The sequence below is a fragment of the Trichosurus vulpecula genome, chromosome 1, assembly GCF_011100635.1.
Source record: "Trichosurus vulpecula isolate mTriVul1 chromosome 1, mTriVul1.pri, whole genome shotgun sequence".
NCBI lineage: Eukaryota > Metazoa > Chordata > Mammalia > Diprotodontia > Phalangeridae > Trichosurus > Trichosurus vulpecula.
In genome coordinates, this window is record NC_050573.1 from 9,788,029 (window position 1) to 9,809,665 (window position 21,637).

General features: G+C 46.4%; 1 protein-coding gene across 4 annotated transcripts in view; it reads right to left on the minus strand.

The window, feature by feature from the left end:
• Positions 1-2,229: 2,229 nt before the first annotated feature.
• DGCR8 (DGCR8 microprocessor complex subunit) overlaps positions 2,230-21,637 on the minus strand; it is a 34,338-nt gene continuing 14,930 nt past the window's right edge. For 2 of the 4 annotated variants that reach the window (XM_036761941.1, XM_036761948.1), the window contains 9 exons: positions 16,618-16,815; positions 15,981-16,082; positions 15,198-15,296; positions 13,165-13,247; positions 8,662-8,762; positions 8,429-8,535; positions 8,138-8,265; positions 5,912-6,025; positions 2,230-4,792 (listed from right to left, as the gene is read on the minus strand). In XM_036761941.1, the coding sequence (XP_036617836.1) occupies positions 4,709-4,792; positions 5,912-6,025; positions 8,138-8,265; positions 8,429-8,535; positions 8,662-8,762; positions 13,165-13,247; positions 15,198-15,296; positions 15,981-16,082; positions 16,618-16,815 (1,016 nt within the window). In that variant the 3' untranslated portion in view covers positions 2,230-4,708. The remainder of the gene's footprint in view (positions 4,793-5,911; positions 6,026-8,137; positions 8,266-8,428; positions 8,536-8,661; positions 8,763-13,164; positions 13,248-15,197; positions 15,297-15,980; positions 16,083-16,617; positions 16,816-21,637) is intronic. The other 2 variants (XM_036761957.1, XM_036761964.1) reach the window with 2 other exon arrangements.

The following is a 21,637-nucleotide window of genomic DNA, read 5'->3' on the forward strand; positions in this document are numbered from 1 at the left end:
AAATGCTACTAAGAATCCCATGGAAAGTGTGGCAATTGGAGTGGGGAGAACCTAGAGGCAAGGAGGCCAATTAGAATGTCATCTTAACAGTACCAGCTAGATTTAGGATGCTGGCTGTTTGAATGGAGAGGGGATCAAGATGCTCATGGGTTGGATAGGCAGGTAAGAGGGATCCTGGAGGAAACTGAGGGTCCAAATACTAGTAACAAGGGCCTTTAGAAGCACCCTCCTACCCCAAGGCCCTGGAGGTGATGTGAGGCATGAATTCCATTTTGGTTATGCCTAATTTGAGGAAGTTGTGGAATAACCATTTCAAGGAGAGAGCCTAAGGCTGGATATGTAACCTAGTTATCATTTGCACAAAGACAACCACCCTCTAAGAGTGATGAGATCACTGAGAGCTAGTATGAAGAGCACAGAAACCCAAGACAAGTTGGGGGACACCAAACTAGTGGGGGGTGCGATAAAGATGAAGACTCTGTAAAGGAGACTGAACACCAGCACCAGTTAGGAAGGGCACTGGTACATGGGGGGTGTCCAGAGGTCAGTTGGGATTGGACTTGCCTCCAAAGGCAGGGGGCAGCATGGAGACTACAGAGCCATGGGACACTTCAAAACAGCCAGCATAGGATAGGAACAGCTCTTTTAGGCTTGTAACTCTTCACAAACAGGATCTCATTTGATCCTCAAAACAGTCTTGGATTATCTTTTACAGATGTGGAAACTGAGGCTGGCAGCAGTGACTTGCTCAGGGTCACACAGCTATTAAGTGTCTGAGATTGGATATGAACTTGAGTCTTCCTGACTATAGGCTCAGTATTGACTGCAACATCTCAATAGACAACCCATCAACTTTTATGGACTTGCTTCATCATGTATAAAATGGAGAAATGAACTAGAAGATGGCTCCAGTCCCTTCCATCTCAATCTTCGATCCTCTCAGGCATCTGAAGGGCTGTCATGCTGAAGTTTGGCCCTCAAGGGACCACAGTATGTTCTGGTTTAATGTAAGGATGAGACACTTCCTTTTTAAAAAAACAAGCCCTCCAAATGGGAGTCAGGATTCAAACCCAGCTCTGGTACTGTGCCACACACATAATTAACACAGAAAGAACCTGAGCCATGGAGACTACATATTGATCAAGTTTCTCTGGCTCACCCCTTCTCACTGTCCCTGTGCACAGTTCAGGTCACACCTCCTCCGACAGGATCCAGGCTGGTGAAGGATCTCAACAAATGCCTGAGGAATTCCACCTAAAGAACATCAGCCTTTCTTGAAGTCTTCAGGTGAGTGGTCCCCTCACTTCCACTGGGAGAGACAGCAACTTGAAAACACTCCAGTTCTTTCAGGATGAGCACTGCCAACCCTTCATTAGTCTCTTGGCTCTTCACCCTGATCACTGGGCCCCTTGTTGTGGAACCCAGAAAGGAGCACACTAATCTAGGTGTGACCCAGCTAGCAGCCAGAAGGAACTGACTCGGCTCCTGCATTCCGAGAATGCATGCAACCTGAAACCATGGGCTAACTTACATGGGGCACCGTGGCATCTTTGCAGAGTCTACTGAACCTTCTTGAACCTCTGAGGATCAGAGCTATAGGGCTGGATCTCTGAGAACTGATAGGCTTCAACCCCCTCATTTTATGGCTAAAGAACAGAGGCTCAGAGAGGTCCAGTTCAAGCACTGAGCTTGTGTTCACAACTCAGCCAGGTCTTCTCCCCACACGAATGCTCCCCACCCCCCACATTTGCCGGTGCTTGTGTCCTGTTGGCCCAGTGTCCTTCAGTGTTCCTACTTCTCTCCGGCCCTTCTGATGGGTCCGGCAGAGAAAGATGCTGCAGCTGGAGGCACTCAGAGCTTAGATCTGCAGCCAGCCTCCAAGGCAGTGCGTTGTTTACCTAGTCCCAGACACACTCTTGGGCACTTGGTCAATGCCTGCAGGGCCACCCTCTTAGAACAGCAAGACGGGACACAAGGAGCTTCACTGGCAGAGCCAAGGTGACTGTAGTAAGCAAGTGAGCCCCTGCGGCCCAATGGTGGATGATCATAGCCCACAGAATCCACACAGAAATGTGGAGGGTCCTTCCATGCTCCTGGTCATCCCAGGCCTTCCAACGACAAGATAACTGGAGTAACACTACTCTTCCATGTCCTATCCCACTTAACTAAGCTCCAGGAGGACAGGGATTTGTTTCACCACTAAGCTGAAAAGTACAAAGGCAAACAAACAAAGAGGATGGTCCCACTTTATTGACACAGTACCTTGAGAAGCCCACCACCCCAGGACACATACCCAACCAAGAGCAAGGACAAGCAGGGGCGGCAGCTTCCTCTGGACAGTTTTGCTTGAGGCAGCGAGTCCACAGCTGATTCCTGGCACACCTGGCACACATGTCCACTTCATGGATGCTCATGGCCAAGCTTATGCATCTTATCATGCAAATGGAGATGTTCACTCAATGACCAACTGACTGACTTGCTACAAGCCTTTAGCCTAGCACTGTCTAAAGGTGAGACTAACCCCTAAGTCAACCCGAAGCATGAGAGCTGACACCCAGTCTGCAGAGTGGAGTCCAGCAGTCTGAGGCTGAGTGTGTGGCCACGCCAAATATGAATGGAGCTTTGGGTCATGAGTCTCTGCCTGTACTTGCTAAGGGCAAAAGTCACCCTCACATGATTCAGAGCTAGGGGCTGAGGGAAGACTAAAGCAACATGCCAGCTAGAGCAACAAGGTGGTGCCTGTGGTTTTCAACCTGTTTCCAAGGCAACAACATCAGGTCTGTGTGAGTGAGACCTCTGGGGCAGGGTCTGCGTCTGCTCTGGGCCCTGGCAGCATATGGGGAGAAGCAAATCTACTGGGGTGTTTGGCCCAGGTGGGCTGGGGTGGTCTTGGGGATGGTGGGGTGGACAGTGCTGCCTAAAGGTAAAGGTCAGGTCTGCCTTTCCCAGAAGACAGCAAAGCCCTTTGCCAAGAATGATGGCTGCTCGATACATCACCAAGTCTCTCCCTAAGACTGTGGCCACCTCCTGCATTAAAGCTCTATTAAGAGAGGCCATTTTAGAGAAGGGCTGAGAAATCTAATCTTCCTTTCTCCTTTTCTACAGTGAAAAACAGATTGTGAGTCTTAAAAATTCCACTGATCGTAATGACACTTGAACTGAATAAGCGTGTTTGTTTTCTTCTAAGACCTGATGGGACTCAGTGGCCCACAGCCTGTCCACTAGCGGAGATGGAGGACACTCCGAGCCTCTCCAAATGAGGACCCTGCACAGCCTGGCACTGTGTGTCTGCAGGGCGGGGAGTCTGGAAACCAGAGCAGGCCAACCTTTCCCAGGAGAAGACAGGCTGTGCCTTTGTCTGCCCCCAGCTCTTGGCAAGAGGGGGCCCTGCTCAGACAAGCACCATGACAAAGGACTTTGGGGCTACTGAAGGTGTAACACCTCCACTGTTCAACAAAGAAACCAATGGAGCCCTGAAGGCAGGCACAGGAGGCAGGCCACCAAGCCCCACCACCACTCCCTAAGATGCAAACCAGCCCTTTGCTGGATGTCAAAGTAGACTGGACTTCCTCTCACCCCTGAATAGCTTAATTCATCGTCATTAACACATGCCACACATCAAGGCCAAAGCTGCTTTTCAAGAATGCTACAAAAATCTCACCAAAGTGTTACAGCACAGCTTCACTGCCAGCCACACACTGGGAAAAACCAATTCCCTAAAAACTTCTGCTGGGTGCCCAGAAGGAAAAGAGGGAGAGAAGGGGGAGTCTTGGTATTTTAAAAAAGTCTTTTTTTAAGGGTTTTAAGACTTGGGTAGAAAAACAAATAAAAATGCACTCAAGGCAGCAAACCCATTAAAATCTGCCAATCCCGGCTTCAGTTTGTAACTGTTATGCACTGGCAGAGGAGTTCAGTTAAAAGAATAATCATTGTCATCAGTTAATGTTTATCCTCCAAGATCCAAAATGTGGCTTTCATGCCCAAAAGGCCCAAGAGTTTCACTGCTACAATTAATTAGTCATCACAGCTCTTCTCCAACTGTTTTTTTAAAAAAGGGTCAAGGTGAGGGGTGGGGAAGAATCAAACCTGTCACTCACTCCTACTGTGAGTCATTTTGGTTTGGGATTTAAAGACCCAAGCTTGTCCTGCTGCCCAGGTCTGGCCTCCAGCAAGGAGAGGCTCTCCAATGGGCTCGAGCCTCGATTCGGAACAAGGCTCCTTGCTTATTATTAGTCCTTTTCTCTGGCACCAAACGGTCTCTCCTAGTGCATACTGTTACAAGCTAAAATGCAACAAAACCTTCCATAAAAATAGTTTGAGGCACATACACAGAAGCCTGTATCTCTTCATATATCTCTAACATATCTGCTCCAAACTGTACATACTCTGAATCTGATCTGGAAACACCCATCCAATGCAGACACCATGGATGACTGTCAAGGACAAAGTGCTTGCTTTTACAAGGTCTGTAGTGAAGGGTGGTTTGTTAGCATCTCTGCTTGATGGCCCCCCCACCAAAGAGCCCCTTTTTTTTTCCTTTTTGATCAATCATTTAAACATGACTCCTAAGAGGTAACAAGTTGGGGGTGAATGACAGGGGCCCGATGGGGCAGAAACAGAAGGATGCATCTCTGAAGAGCAGCCTGCTGCGCATGGCACCCAGGGGCCGCAGGCCGCTTGTCTCACCGCTCCCCACCTGGGCTGCTGGTTACACATCAACCGTACACAGAGGCTCACTGCCGGGCTGAGCTGACTCAACTATGGTCATCTTGGGCTTCTTCCGGGTTTCCTCCTACAAACAGGTAAAGCAAAGAGGTTTTTCAACCACAAGGTGGGTAATTCACTAGACAGTTCAAAGCTGCCTAAAACCACTTACAGACACACAGACTCTCACAAAGCCAGGCTGGCCCTCCTGAGCTTTGTCTGGCAGAAGCCATTATCTCGGGGCTGATGAGGAACCAATCTGGCTTTGAATGTGGCTGAAATGCACAGAATGCATTAAGGGAACCCAGGAAAAAACCACAAAAGCCCAGAAAAAATCAAATAAGAAAGTGAGACATGGCAGCACCACCACCATCACCTGGCACTTGGAATACAGAAAGTCAGACTCCTGTGTGGGCCTGCTCTGGGAAAGCTCCCTGTGACTCCCTTCAGTTTGTTTCCAGACCATCCTAAACCTCCCTCAAAGAAATGTCATGCCCCCTAAAGAGAAATCGTGGGCTGGGGGAAGGTAACAGGTGCTATGGAGATTTTGCAGAGATCTAGCTGACCTTTGCACACTTCCAACTAAGGACTTAGGGTTCCTTCCTTTCTGGGTACAAGCAAGAAGGAAAGGCAAAGGCCATGTTTTGGCCAACAAATGGAGTGGACTTGGAGGAAAGAAGGCAAATAAAAGGGAATGAAGGGGATGGGGGGGTGGGTCAAGAGGACAGCACTCAGTGCATGTGTGGTTGCAGAAAACAGTGTCCCAAGAGCCTTAGGGCAGCTTGTGTGACCTTGTAGCTAACTTTGGGGTCACCATGGCTGAACTGGAATGAATGGATCTGGGGAGAGTGGGTGGCAGAAGGGAGGTTGGGCCTGGCCTAAGATCAGCCTCTATGGTGAGCCCCTTCAGTCCTGTGGGCTTCGATTTTCTTCACTTAAAAGGAGCTCTTGAGATTAGGTGACCACAGTCCCTTCTACTATGGTGCCGGCTTCTGGGTAAGTCTCTGGAAGACACCCTTTGCTGCTGGGTGGGAGTAAAGGGGATCAGAAGCAAAGTACAGTCAAGGACCACCCAAGCACAAGGTGACCCCCACCTAAAGAGGCCTCCAACACTTAAGGTTCCTCCGCTCTGGAGGAATCAGGGAAGGGCATGCCTAAGGACTGTGTGCCCAGCACCCCCTGCCCCTGGCCTTGCCCCATTGCTTACCCTTTCCTGAGCCAGCTTTTTCATCTCTTCCTGCAGTTTGTTCAGAATGTGTAGATTTGGCTTGTTCTTTTTGGCGTACTGCTGAAGTTCGATCACACTTTTATCTGACATTTCCTGTTGAATAATATGACAGTGACAAGGAATGTCAAACAGCCTTCCCTTCCTGGTCAAAGAATGGCTAAGGACTAATTTCAGAAAAGTGTTATTTGCCCAATTAAGGCAGGGGAGGCTGCAGCGACTACTAGAGGGACTGGCCCCAATTTGCAAATGAGGAAACTGAGTTTCAGCAAAGTTCCATGCTTTCTGCATCAAAGGACTTAGAGAAATGTGGGTCATGGGCAGCCTCCACTGTCCTCTGACTCCGACTGACATGTCTGGCCTCAGTTCCTTCCCTGTTTGATTTGTCATCTCTTCATTCCCAATGTCAGGGCCCAGATGGCGGTGGCCAACCAGGGCCAATGCTAGGAGCAGAGGTGGACCGAGGGGTCACGTAGGCCATGTGCTGAGGCGAACGCAGGGCACCTCTTAAATGCTGCTGCCACCTGGCTCTATGACAAGTTCCAGGCACTGCTTTCCAGTGGACTCATGGCAGAGAAGTTTCAAATGCGGGAGGGGGGGATGAAGGCCAAGGGGTTGAGTTCAGACAAGGAAAGGAACCAAGGGGACAACAAAGGAGGTGATGGTTGACAGTAGAGGGAAGCACTTAGTAAGAACATCATGGAACATGGAGGCAGAAGGCTGTTCCTTAAGTCCAAGTGGTCTCATTGGTAAATCAAAGAGAAGCCTTGTGCTGTCTGTATCTCCTTCAGGCGTTAGGGACGGTTCAAAGATTCTCCCTAATTAGGCTGTGTGCACAAGTGGACTCCACCAGAATCTCAGTACTGAAAAGGAAGGGAAGTAGGAATCCTCCCCACAACCTCCCTCCCCAACACCTGTGAAGACAGCGACCTCCCCTCCATTCCACTCCAAGGTAGTCAGCCACCTTAAAACGAGAAAATACAAGCAAAGTTTTGCCCCAACACTGGGCAGATCCCTTCCCACAAAGGGGGGAAGAAGGAATTCTACAACTGACACAACCCGTCCCAATGGCTATCATCCCAACACTAGACACACGAGGACACACAACCTTGTTTTTGTCCTCGAGCAGAAGCAGAAAAGGTTAACTGGGGACGCAGTAGAGAGAAAATGCCTATCAAGATCAGACACTAAAGGTTAACATACCAAAAGGCTAATTTCATCATTTCATATAATTGAGCTAGAACAGACTTTAAAGGATCTATCCCAAATCCTCATTTTTTGAATGAAAACTTGTTCCAGTTATATCTTCAGCAGAGATGTATAAACCCCCTTATATATTTGTAAACTCACATGAAAACCTCATTCAGCCTTTATCCCAAATTAATCAGTCTGATTAGAAATAATTTAGGAAACTTTCCCTCATTGTCCGGAGTGATCTTCTCTGCCCACCATCCCTTCATGTTCAGTCAGTTCTACCTGGTATCATCCCCAGGGGAAGGCAGTCAAAGAAAGCTCTAAAGCCCCTTTTCTAAGGCCCACCTTGGTGGAGCCCTGCAACCCTGGGATTTGGCAGAGAAAGTCTGCCTAAGCCACACTCACAAACTCCCTGAAGACCATCCACCAATGCTTCCTTGCATGGACCATCTGATTCCCTGCCCTGGTGTTTGTCAAGCATGAGAGGATTTCCCCGAGGAGTCATAGCAACATTCAAAGACTGCTCACAATTACAAAAAGCCAGGAAAGTCTCTGCTATAGGAAATCACCAATCCAGAAAGGCTTTGGTTTGGCTCATCAAATGGGGGACTGTGGGATGGAGAAGATGGCAAGCCTAGAAAAGCCCTCCTCAGGCCAGAGGGAATGCGTTTGAACAGGTTCCCATTTCCATGACTACCTTGGGGGAGGTTCACTCTGTCAACAGCTGTTGGGAGGTTGCAGGAAAGATTCCTGCTGCCAGAAGAGGCTGGAATGAACCACTAAGATCGTTGTTTTTCAACACTGAGATTCTGATGAATCTATTTCGACTGAGACACTCGACTAACACTCAGTATCACAGGGGGACAAGAAAAAGAACTCTCGGCCTAGGAGGAGCAGGAAAGAATGTGGACAGAAGAATGTGCTTTCACAGAGAGGAGAGGAGCACAGGTTTTCAGTCAAAGCCACAAAGATGAAACCTGATGTCCCAGAAGTGAACAGAGAGCTCCCAATCACCTGTTTCACCATCTTGTTGCTCTCCCGGCCATACATGCGCAATAAAGAGCCCCAATTTTTGACATGTGGGTGCAGAAGTTGAAGGATTTTCTGAGAGGCTAATTGTTTCCCGACTCTCTTGTTTTTACCTATTGAAAAAGGGAAGGAGAAAATGGGAAGAAACATTAGCAGACAAAAAGCACAAGCTGGACACTCCAGCAGAGGTTAAGCTCCTTAAGCAAGATATCATTTAATTCAAGAGCAGAAAGAGAGAAAATGTAAGACGGCCTAAGGGACGTCTGCTCTCCTTACACCAGCCCCGGACAGTGTGCTTCCCACATGTCATCACATATTCACTCTTCTGGTTTTTCCCAGGGATCACTTCAAACTTGATGGTTGTGTCGCCCATTCCGTGGTTTCTTTAAGAGAAAGACAAACTTCTGTCACTCTGTGAGTCAGTGACAGGCTCCAGACACTAAGATGCAGCAGCCCCAGGAACCCAGAGCAAACAGGATATGTGTGAGCTGCCTAGATCCTCCTCTTACCTTTTAAGGCACTCATGGAGAATCTGATATGGCGACAAAAGTCCCGCCTTACTGGTCAGTTCATACACCCGTGAATCTTCAATACTGATATGGTTGAAATACTACAAAAAAAATGTAAAGCCATTCTTAAATTTGTAATTCTACACCGGCAGAGACACACGAGGCTTTAATAAAACACTGAACAGGATAGATAGGACACCACAAGCACTACTGTGAGGTTTCCTATCAAATCAAAACTCCCCTTGTCCGTTGTGAAGCATCTGTGCTCAGAGATCCTAACGCAAGGAGGCAGATTTGGGCTTGCGAGTCACTGTGAACTCTCTCTGGGCAGGAGTTTCATGAATACTTGTCCATCAAATGAGGGGGAAAGGGAGAGGATCGCAATTCTGAAGAGAGCATTCACTGGAGGACCAGATTTGGGATCCTAAGGGGGAAGGAAGGGAGGACTGCCAATAAAATAAAGAGATTTTATTGTCATCGTCATCAAGACGGCCGATGGGATCGACCTGCTGAGGTGGAGGACAAAGAGAAGGCTACAAAAGACAAACAGGAATTAAGGCAGGCCACTAAAGGCAAGGTCCAAAAACCTGAGAGTCTGATGGGAACTCAGGGAGGCTTTATATCCCCTGCCAATTGTAGCAAAAATCTCCAACGAAGCAAAAGAACCACAAAAACCTTTGAACAAGTTCTAACAAACCCCCAGTATATCGAATGACACACTGAAGTCCCCCATTTTCCAGGGATACATCTACTCTAAAATGTGACTTTAAACCTGGACTGATTTAAAAAAACCAACCCAACTTGAAGTCTTTCAAGCAAAGCACAAGAGTGGCATCTTCAGGCAGTTAAAGCCCCCACAGCTGCACCATCGGTGAGAATCACCAACTTGGGGACGGGAAAGAGAAGGCGTCACATGTCAGACCCTGTGCTGGGGGCTGGGAATACAGACAGAAGCAAAAAGAAAGACAGTGACTGCCCTCAGGAAGCTTACATTCTAACAGGGGAAGACACCACACAAAAGGGAGCAGACAAGCTAGGGAGGGAAGCATCCCTGTGGGAGCATGGTCCCGTCTGGAGGATGAGGGGAGCCACACATTAAAGAGAAAAGGAGATGAGATTTCTCTGCAGGTGGAAGAGGGCAGTTAGCTCTGCCCTTAACAAAGCACCAAGAATGACCCTGGCCATTACAGATGTGTCATCAATGCTGGGGAGCTTCACATCAGTACTTCAGAGACAGCAGCTCTAACACCAAGGACTTCCTTAGTTAAGACTACCATAAGCTTGGTGAAGAAATCAGGCTGGGCAAATTTACTATGTGACTTAGAGGTCACCTGAAGAGAAGATAGTAATTCAATTCTAAATATTTCATTCAAAACATTCATTAAGCACCTCCCCTGCACAATGCAGCACACACAGTAATACTGAGATAAAGTCTCCATTCCTATGGGAAAAAGGGAGGAAATGAATACCAAACACTGAAACAGAACAAGGTAGAAACCTGCTTAAGAAGGTACCAGGGCAGCCTGTGGAGACCCCTGGAAGGAACAATCACATCCCACTGGAGAGATCTTGACAAGGTTCACAGAGGTGGCCATTTGAGCTCAAGCCTGAAGGACTTTGGGAAGGTGTCCACAGAAATAAGGGGAAGAAGAGAGGAGGAAAAGAGACCATGGCCTCCTCAGCTTAGAGGAAGAATGCATAAGCTCTGTTTGTGGTGATAAAAGGTTCTCTTGGACTGAACCAAGAGCTGAGGGAAAGCAAGTGAGACAAGTTTGCAAGGCCCAGGTTGGAAACAGACATGGAAGAACCTCTCAGGTGGGGGATAGACAAACAACTGATTTAAGGGCCACTTTCCAAGGACAGTTAACTAAGGTGGGAAACATTCTCCAGACATCTCCCTTGGAACTCATTACAGTCGAAATCTTTATTAATGACCTAGAGACGGCCATAAAACCTGGAAGTCATATTCAGTAATACCCGCTATCTTTAGCACCAAGTGCACCGCATGCACGCACCGACCCACACTTACACCCAAATGTGGTGCTCCAACTGCACAGGTTGGCACCTTCTCTGCAGCCTCAGAGTGACCGGGTGCTGAGAAAAGGAATTAGGGTGAGCCACACGAGTGAGGCTTCCTGGTCTGCACTTAACAAACGTATGATGAACTGAATTTAGCACCTCTGCTTACAGATATATCCTAGTACGGATCACAGAAATTCAAAGCTATGATGAAACAGACCAGACAACCTTCCCTACTGAGAGTCATCATCTATTTTCCCTAAGACCTTCCACAAAGCACTACAACTTGGGCTAAAAAGAGAAAAATGCAAACAAAAAGGACCCCTCAAAGCAGGCTGGAAAACGCAGACTGACCACCAGCTGAAGGCGTCATTCACATAAGATTGCTCTGAAAGCTCCTAGGAGCCTGCACTAGGGGACCACCACATCTCTGGGTGGGAAGGGGCCACGGAGTCCTCACTTGGTCACCCAACTAGGCATTTTTAGTGCTATTGCTCAAGAAGCCCTGGCAAGAACAACGCCCCTCAGGCCATCACTGAAAGCACACTCCCAAGCTTTTCACACAGTCATCAACAGCAACCAGGGATGTGATTCTCAGATTTTCCCAGCCCTGACCTTTCTGATGGACCCACCTCCAGCCTCACACCTTCAACTGCCTATTGGACCAGTAGGCCTGCTGCCTCCCCATTCTCCCCACAAAGCCTGTATATTCCCTATTACTGTTGGGACTGCCATCACCCTCCCAGTCACCCAGGCCCCCAACCTCCCTCCCCCTCCCATCCAATCAGTGCCAAGGCCTACAAACCTACTCTCAGGATACACCTTTTCTTTATAGAAACTCCCCCCACCCCCACTTGGGGCAGGTCCTCATTACCTCACTCCTGGACTATGGCAGGAGCTTGTTGGCGAATCCAACTCCAATCTCCTTCACTCACCTGCATGTGTTCTTCATAATGCACAGGTGTGACCCAAGTCACGGCCCTATTAAGTGAATTCCAATGGCTTCCTATTGCCTCTAAGACCCAAGGTAAGACGCTAACAGGGAGCACTTCGGGTTTAGAAAGTGCTCTCGTCATCTTGTTCAATTCAAGGCTCTTATTTCCCTATTTTACAGGACGAGGAAACGGAGGCCCAGAAAGGCTCAAGTTAGCTCAGAGAGACAGAATTTGAATCCAGGCCCTCCTGCATCCCACGCACCGTTCCCAGCCCGGCCCCTTCTGCGCTTTCCTATCTTCTCCTTTATTCTTCTCTACATTCATACACAGATTCCCAGAGGTCAAGGGATGCTGGTCTCAGACAACATCCCCATCTCCCAAGTGAGCCCTTTGCTCCCTTGTCCAATGCCTGGCATCTGGCCCTGCTCCCCCTTCCTCCTGACGCTTTCACGCCTCCACTCAGACCCCAACATCTGTCAGGGCCCCTCCTGATTCCCTCCCCCATTCATGCCTTCCTTGGAAGTCACCTCCAAGTGACATGAAATAGGTTTTCTTGGTATTCACTGTTTTCCCACCCTGTCCCTGAGAGCAGAACCTGGCTTTGCCTCTCCTTACATCGCCCAAGCTTGGCACAGTGCCTGGCACAGAGGGTATTTAATAAATGTTTGTGGAAATGACTTCACCACCACCACCACTCACCAATCATTGAACAATTAGGGACAGAAACCATGGGGAAATGTGAACAGTAACTATTTCCGCAGCTGGTCCAGGAGATACAGCCCGTGCAGACCCAAAGAGGTTTCCTGACATAATTTGCTATGACCTTATCAGCAGAAAGAACATTTGAGAAGATTCATATGACCAAGTGCTTTCTCCATCTGACTTGCAGCTAGAATCTTCTCTGCTGGAATGTGTTCCTCGAGAGTGGGGGGGTATCCACCTCCCAATTCTCTTTCCTTCCCTAGCTCTTAGAGAAGTGCCCTGCACGGTGTTATCACCCAAGATATGACTCCCTCCTCGTACACTCCCTGGGAGGAATTGGCCAAGACCAAGGCTTCTCTGACTTCCCTGTCTCTGTCCAATAGCCTGCAGTCCCCTCTCCCCCTACAAACAGGTTGGCTCCCAGTTCCCACATTCTCCATGTTCACCAAGGCCACCCTTCTCCCCAGGCAAACCCTGCACTTCTGGATGCCTCATCCCTGACCCTTTTTGCTTTCTGACACTTTTAGCACCTCTAAGGCCAGAGGGAAAGAACAAAGGGCCCCTTGGTAGGACCCTGCAGAAGATGGCTCTAGGGCCCACTAAGGAATTAAGGGGTGAGAATGGAACTCTCCTTTGATAAAGACGGAGAGTAGAAAAAGGACCTAGGGAGTGTGGAACCCCCCAGAATGTGCTGGAAAAGGGGGCTGGCACCATGAGGGGGACCCAGCTCCACATGTCCTCCACACCAAGGATAGGGGACTAATATTCCAAGCCTTCATCTAGGCAGGAAGCAGACTTGTGGGATGGTGGCCAACATCTCTGGACAAGGTGGGCTGAGCAGGCTTACCTCCAGTTCTTCACTGTCTTTGGGTTTCTCATCGGAGGTCTGCTTAACAAAGTCAGGGATGAGGATTTCCAGTGTGGCTCGGGCTAGAAGAGTAATCATTTTAGTTTGTGCTCATTCTTAATGATCATAAGAGGAAAGAGATCTCGAAATTGACTGGCTTGCAGGACTGGGGCAGCCAACACCCCAATGCTGGGACACGTGCTCTTTTATCGCTAACCCACCAACAAGCCAACGATTAAAAATGTAAGAAAACGGGTTGTTGTTCTGTGCACGTCTCTACATGCTCACGTATCCATCTAAGGAAAAGGATTTAATCCCTGACCTACAATTCATTGGTCACCCATTTCCTTACTGGACCCACTCTTCCTCCCCTCTACATTTCTGGTGTTCATTCACTGTGTAGTCTGGGTCTGGGTCTTCGCCATCATCTCAGAATTTGGGAAGTGGATGGGACCTTAGAGATCATCTAGGCCACTGCTCTCATTTTAGAGAAGAAAGCTAAAGCCTAGAGGTGGGAAGTGAGTTGCCCAAGGTCATACACAAAGTTAGTGAGTGGCAGTCATGAGTTCAAGCTAAGGCCCACACTCCTTCCACTATTTCAACTGGTCCAAGTTTGCTTGATGCTGAAATTTCAAAGGAACAAAAACTGCCATTTTGAGGTACTCGGCAGCAAAGAAGAAGCAGGCTGGCCCCACATACCTCCTGGCCAAGAAACCAGTCGAGACACAGGAGACTCACTCAATCTCTTTCCTTGCAACACTGGGCAAACTTTTAGTTTGCCAACTATTCTGGAATGACACATTCTTAAGCTGGACCATACACTTTTCCAGCTTTGTAAGCAGGCCTTTGGTGTCAGGGACCATCTTGGTTTTCATCTTCCTACCCCCAGTGCCTACCCAGCACAGTGCATCGTACATAGTAGGCACTTAAACGTTTGTGGAATTGGTCCTGGGCCCAATTTAGCCCTTTTGTGGTGACAACACCAGCGTCTCGTGAACTACAAATGATCTCTGCAAAGGTGACTGGGGCACACAAGGCTCTTGGGGCCTTCACGAAATGGCTTTTTGTCTGTTGTATCATAAAAACTCTCGTGCCTACTCTTCTGTTTTTCTGTCTCCACCTCCCACCAGGCTGTCTGTCATCTCTCCTTTTGTCACTGTGGTCAATACAACTGTCCTGCCCCCACCTGCCCCCTCTATTAAACATGCTGCTGTTTCAGTTCTGTGGCCTGGAAATGGCTCAACTGACTCCCAAGAGAGAAGCTTGCAGGGCTCCCCAAAGGGTCAAGCACACTTAGTTGGCACCAATGGGTGTATACGTATAGTCAGGTGCCTTTTTTGCCCTTTCATGGGTGGGGCTGGTGAAATAATGACATATGACCAACTCACTGCTAAACCTGATATGGGATGGGCATGCTTAACCAGCATGATCAAACATCCTCTGATTGCATTACAGGAGGACAGTCAAGAAGGGACTGCTCTAGAGACCAGACTTTGGCATCACTGTGAAAGGGACAGGGAGAAAGACTTGGCCCGTGAATGTGACTGGTACCAGGAATTCCTGAGTAAGGAAACTCCCCCTACAAATGCAGGCCAGCCCCTTTTGTGCAACTTCATTAAGGAGCTGCGTCTAGCCCTGAGAGGAAAAGTGATTTTGGCCAGGCTTACACAGCCAAGATGCTTCGGGGGTGCTGGGAACTCGGGTCTTCAGGGGTTCAAGGCCAGCTCTTTATCTACTAGGCCATGGCGGCCTCCATCATCGTGAAAAAAGCTCAACAATGCAAAGCAAATTTCAAAACACAATAAAAACCCACTGTGAAATGTGAAAATACAGTTTGATGACTGATTCCGAGACTAAAACAAAGTGTGTTGGAATTTTACCACTTTTAAGCTATCCAATGGTGTCAGCATTCTCTCTCCATACCCAAGACTGCTGCTATGAATTCGTGCCTTCCTTAACCCCAGACAGAGAGAGGCGGGGACAGTAAAACAGATGGGCAGTGGGGCAGCGGGAGTTACAAACGCGCACGTTACCAGCTTTGTTCTTTGCAAGCTTTTTGCTGCTTGCAGTTCCAGCCCCATAGGTCACTCCATCAATAGTCACTGAGGCTCCAAAAGGCTCACTTGGGTTCTCTAAAAAATGGAAAACATTCTCTTTAAAATATTTAGCCTGAAACAGCACTCAAAAAACCCCCTAACACAATGCAGGGTTTAAATGCACTAAATTCTAAGTCAAACATTTATGAGTGCCTACTATGTATAGCATTTTATAAGGTACTTTTAGAAAAAAAGCAAAAAAGCACTGGAAAAAAAGCATTCTTCTTCCTGAAGGAATTTAGAATCCAGCAAAGGGGGACAGATACAAAGAGAAAATTTTACAAACCCCACCAAGTGTAAATCAACACAAACTGCGTTTATACTGATAAGAGGCTGACCAGATTACTGAGGAGGTAGCAAGGTCCAGTGGAAAGAAAACCAGAGGATCTGGGGTTCAGATGTCACCTCTACTACTGACCCTGTGTGTGCGTTTGTGTGTGGGGGTGTGGGGGTGACCTTGGGCATGTCACTCCCCACCCCGCCCCCACCTTGATGATGTCTCAGGTGTTTGAAGGAGACATCTCTAAGGTCCAGTCCAGCTTTACAGGATCTCTAACTCCTAGGATCCTACCTAGGGGCAGCGGGTACAGGACAGGTTAGAGCAGAGTCGGCACTAAGGTCAGCTCCCTTAGGTCCCATATTATATGCAAACTCTGTGTCTCCCAAGTTAACAAAGAACAGGCTGCAGACACAGCCCCGAAACAAGGGAACCAAACTTACCACATTCAAAGAAAGTGTAAACAGGGCGAACCTTGAGGACTCGCTGCATGTACTCGTGCAGTATGCAGACCTCTGACTTCCCATTGGGATTAATAACAAATTCTGTGACAAAGAAGAAATATTTGACATTACAAGACTTTTAAACTCCTTCATCCCCACAAGTGGACGAGGGCCATCACCGAAGTCAGACAAATCAACACTTAGGAAGCCAGAGGCAGCGGATGGTAGGAAAGAGCCCTGGCATCTCAAGAGACCCAACTCTCCTACTTCTTAACCAAATGACCATTATGACAAAGTGACTGGAAATCTCAGGGGCTTCATTTTTCTATCTGTCAAACAAGCATTACAATATTTGAACTTTATAAGGCTTAGATGAAAATGTGTACAAAATCATCTTAAAACCTTAAAATGCTATGTAAATGTCAGCTACAGAAACAAATTAGCATATGAACGTAAAGCTTTAATAATCTAAGTATTTTGTTACTTAGACTGGAAATGTTTCATGCACAAATTGTTTATTTCACACATAGACCATCAAGGAAGTCCTCAGAGGCACATTTTACAACACAAAATTGACCAACCCCAGTCAGCCTGGTTAGATTCTGCTGATTTTAAAATTTAAAAACATAAGACTAACCTTTCTTTGTAGGCGCATCATGCACAGACAAAGTAATGAGTTTCTGGTTGGCGGGCAAGATGGGCCTCTCGGATTCTGCCTGCTTACGCTTCATTTCACGGTTGAACTGGCGTCTTTCTGCCCAAGTCCTGAACTTTTTCACAGTAACTTGCTCAAAATCAAAACGTTTTTCCAGATAGTTTCGAAAGTCCTCAAGATCTGTGCAGGAATTGCCAAAGAAACATTGTTGTTTCTAGTTACCAAATTATGAATGACTATTTGGTGAAAACAAAAACAATTAAAAGCACAAACAGGAGGCAAAGAGGAGAAAAAAAATACATCCATTTGCTGATAATGATGGTTGCTTAGAAAACCCCAGAGAAATAATAAAGGCATTAGTATAAACAATTAAGAACTTCAGTAAAGTAGCAGGATACGAAATAAGCCCACAAAACTCAAGAAGCAACAAAATCTAAGAGGAAATAAAAGGAAAGGAAGTGGTATTCAAAACAACTACCAAATGCATAAAATAACTGAGTCAGTCTACTAAGGTACATTGGAGGCTTTTACAAAATGCCATTTCTAAAACATAAAAAGAAAAAATTCAGTAATGGAAGGATCTTCAATTGCTGATTGGTTATACCAATAAAAATGAAAATACAGACTTAATGCTATACTGAACTTCTAAAGGGATACTTGAAAGAGCTACTTAACAACAAAATTAATCTGGAGGAACAAAAGATTTACAATCTCAAGAGGGAAAAAAGTAGGAGGAGGAATAAGTGGCAACTAGTTCTTCCAGACAGCAAGTTACAACAAAACAGTTAAAATAAAAAACTATTTTATACGGGGGTGACATGGGTAGAGTGCCAAGCCTGAAGTCGGGAAGACTCATCTTATAGAGACACAAACTGAGTATTAAAGATCACACCACAAAAAAATGAGGAAAGACCCAGATGAGATACTTCTCAAAGCCATGGCTAGAGTTTTTAACTAAGAGTTAAGAAGAGTTCTTTTCCATAAAAGGGACAGAGGAGATCACAAAAGGTAAAATAATTGTAGTTACATGAAATGGAAACGTTTTATACAAACAAAACCAATGCCACTAGGTTAAGAAGGAAAAAGTCTTGGCTTAACTCCGATAATGCAAGATTTATGGGGACTAATACGTATCCTTAAGTCCAAAGGCTATCAACAAAATTGGTTCTTAAAAAGAACTACAAACTATTCACTAAATCAAAGACTGCTCTAAATCACAAATAATTATGAAAATGCAAATCAAAACAACTCGAGAACAGGTAACAAAGGATGGAAACAGTAAATGTCAGCTATGGAAAGACAGGTACACTCACATGTGGTTGGTGATGCAATGAGCTTTCCATTCTAGAAAGCAATATGGAATTATGCTAAGAAAACATCTTTGACCTTTGATCCTGTGTTGTGCCAGACCTCTGGCATAATCAAGGGAGATTCCCCTGGAATAACACTGATCCCCATTGACTCTTGTTTTCTAGGACTGGGCTCACAGAGCCCAATTTCCATACCAAAGGTACAAGTGTCATTAGGCAAAGTCCCTGTCCAGGGAAGCCAGGTAATGTCTGAAAGGCAGGCCCATGGGTCAGCCAGAGACACTGGGGAAAACAAACCCTTTAACGAGCTGAGATGCCAAGAATACGTAGTAACAAGAGATCAGTTCAATATAAAACTTTATTGGCAAATGCTAGGAAGAGTGGGAAGGGGAAAGAGGTCAAGGAAGACCGAGATCTGATACACAGCTTGGATGTATACGGAGTAAAACTTTCACAAGGCCGATGCTGTGTCGGGGAGCATAGGGACACAGGCCCATGAGGTTGGGAAGGCCTCCTCGTGAGGGTCAGGCGTGCTCCTAGCGAAGGGAGATGGGCTTCCAAGTGCCCTTCGGACGGCGGACCCCCCAGAACGGTCTAATTCAGGGCACACAGGTGATTTTGGGACACAAAGGTACAGGGAAAAAAGACAAACTGGTAGATAACAAGACCTTATTTGGGGCACACAAGCTACATTAACCTTACAACATTACTGTCAGTATTTTCCCATGAACAGATGCTGTAAGCTTACATTCTCCCTTAGGAGCAGACTGTCATAATAGCCTCAAGATCATGAGGCAAAACAATGGTTCCCACAGATATATTCTACGAGCTTCAGCCTCCCTTAAAGAGAGACTTTCATAATGGCAAAGCCCATGCAGTCCAGTCTTACAGCACTGAGACCCCACCACTAGATTATACAACCAAGGAGGACAAAAACAGCCAGGTCTTGTATACACTAAAATGTTGATAGCCTAGCGATACTTTATTGCAGCGAAGTACTGAAAACAAAGGAGATGCCCACTGAATGGGGAATGGCTAAACAGACTTGAATGCAGTATCACTATGCTGTTAAGAAGTGAAGAACGCAGAGAAGCATGAGTCTTCTATGAACTGAAGCAAAGGGACCTGGGAACGCTGCAATTATGACCAAGCTAGCTATGGAAGAGACAAGAAAAGAAGTGCACTTCTGGCCCCTCTTCTCTGCAGGGCTGGGGGGCAGGACATGTTGGCAATGGCATTTTTTTGTCCAATTCTGTTCATGTGGATGCAGGTCAGTTTAGTCCTAAGGGAGGTCTCACTGGGTAGTAGAAAGGGAGAGGACTATCTGGAAGTGAAAATTACATAAAGACAGAAGAATTATCAATAAAAATTTAAAATAAGGAAAACAGCAGTAGTTTCTGTGGTACAAACATGTTATAACCAGGATGGCTCTCAAGTAAGTCACTTTTCCCTCTTTACCATTTTAAAATGGGGAATGAATAAGAAGAGAGGTCATCCCAAGGTCCACTAACCCTAATAGGTCAGAGACCAAACCTAAAATAATCCAATAGGCCAGGGCTGTCCAACCTTAGGTTTTCAGTTGAAACAGCAGACAACATATTTTGAATTGCCGTTTTAGTGAGGGCTCTGTGGTAGCTGGGCTTCCTTTACTAAAACATTTATGTAAATTTCTATGCTTGTAGGTGGGCCCCATAAATTGCACTGCTGGCTGCATTTTGGACAGCCCTGTTTAGGCTATAAATTACACAGCACACAGCTATCAACTCAGGGTTATCTGACAAGCAGGTATGTATCTAAAGAGACATATGCAGACAAGTGGACTCTGTTAACAGAAAGATCCGGGTGGACCCATTTTTGTTAGATTCGAGAAGGTAAAGGAACGTGGACTGTATTGCAGACACTCTCTTTGCAAACAGGGATCTCCTTGTTCTATCCTTCCACTGATGTTCATGAGCAGAGCACCAAACAAGGCTCTCTATTCTAACACCTTCCAAAGACTTTGTACAATTCTAACTTACGCATGAGACACCTTATTGGAGGGTCTTCTATTGGACATTTTGTTCCATAGAAACAAATTCTTTTTCATAGTTAAATAAGCCCAATGGGATCTTGTATTCTGACCCTTGGTCAAATGCTTTAAATATTGCTTGTGAAAACCTGTCTATTCCCTCCTTTTGCTTTTATCAAGGATGCATTTGATACATGAAGACTATTCTCAAAGACTTTGTGGGGATGAAAAAGTAGACATACGGTTTGGGAGTTAGTAGTTCTTGGTTACCTTTTTTGGTTTATAATCTTTTCCAAGCCCTTTCCCTCTTTCAGATAAGTTGAACAATCAATCCCACTGGGACCCCCTCCCTTCTTCCTCCATATTTGGTCAAATCAATTCAGCTGCTCTTCTCATCTTTCTTTTCTTTAATGTTGCTTCTACTTCTGTTCATAAATAGTGGCTCTACTGCCGGTAACGAATATATTTTTTAATAGAGCTCTTTGCAGATCTTTTCCAATTTTTTTGTTTTGTTTCCACCTCATACTTAAATGTCTTTGGGAACAGCTAGGTGGCACAATGGCAAGAACGCCAGGGCTGGAGTCAGGAAGACTCATCATTTTCCTGAGCTGTGTGACCCTGGGCAAGTCACTTAACCCTCTTTGCCTCAGTTTCCCCATCTATATATGAGCTAGAGAAGGAAATGGCAAACCGCTCCAATATCGCTGCCAAACAACCACCATAGACGCCAAATGGGGTCAGAAAGAGCCGGACGTGACTGAAATGACTGAACAACAAGCTTTCTACACTTGCCTTCCCCACCGCTGCCTTCAGCCGAGTTATTTCATGAGGCCATAGTGCCCATAATCTTTCAGCGTCCTCCTCTGTAAGATTAAATAACCAAGCTCATGCTTTAAGCTTTTGCTGCCCTTGACCGCTATCCTTCCACTTGGAGAGAGGAATAAACATTTAGTGGCGGCTTCTACGTTCTTCTGACCCTGGCTTGAACTGAACTATTAAACTTCTTAGGAAACGAGCATTTTGTCAGTGTCTGTTCTTTTGTCCATTTCCTGTTTCAGCATCAACATATTCTTTACACAGGTCGAGCTGGGATTGCCTTAACAGCATATCTCAACTGATCCTCTCATTGCTTTCTTGTAGTCTGGCACTTACATTGGCACATAAGCTGCAATTACCTTATGGTGTTTTGGAAATATCTGTCATCAGCATTACAACACAACAAGATTTTCAGGAGTCCCATGAAACAATGCTTCTTGTTGCCTTTGGATTCATGAACAAACCAATTCTGCCAACTCCTACCACTTGTCTCCAAAGAGAGGCTATACGCCATCTTTCTTTCTGGTTTGCCACAACTCCCTTCTCTCTGCTGGTTTCACTGACAGCAACAATGTTGTCAAGACTGATGGGTTGGTACCTCCAGATAAGGTCACAATGAGAATGCCTAATCCTTAAACCACCTTTATAATAATTCTTTTTTTGGGGGGGACTGGGCAATTGGGGTTAAGTGACTTGCCAAAGGTCACACAGCTAGTACATGTGTCAAGTGTCTGAGGCCGCATTTGAACTCAGGTCCTCCTGACTCCATGGTCGGTGCTCTACTCAGTGTACCACCTAGATGCCCCTGTATAGTACTTCTTGAGATGGCTCGAGTCTCAACAAGGGATTGAGCAAGGGCATCCTGTAT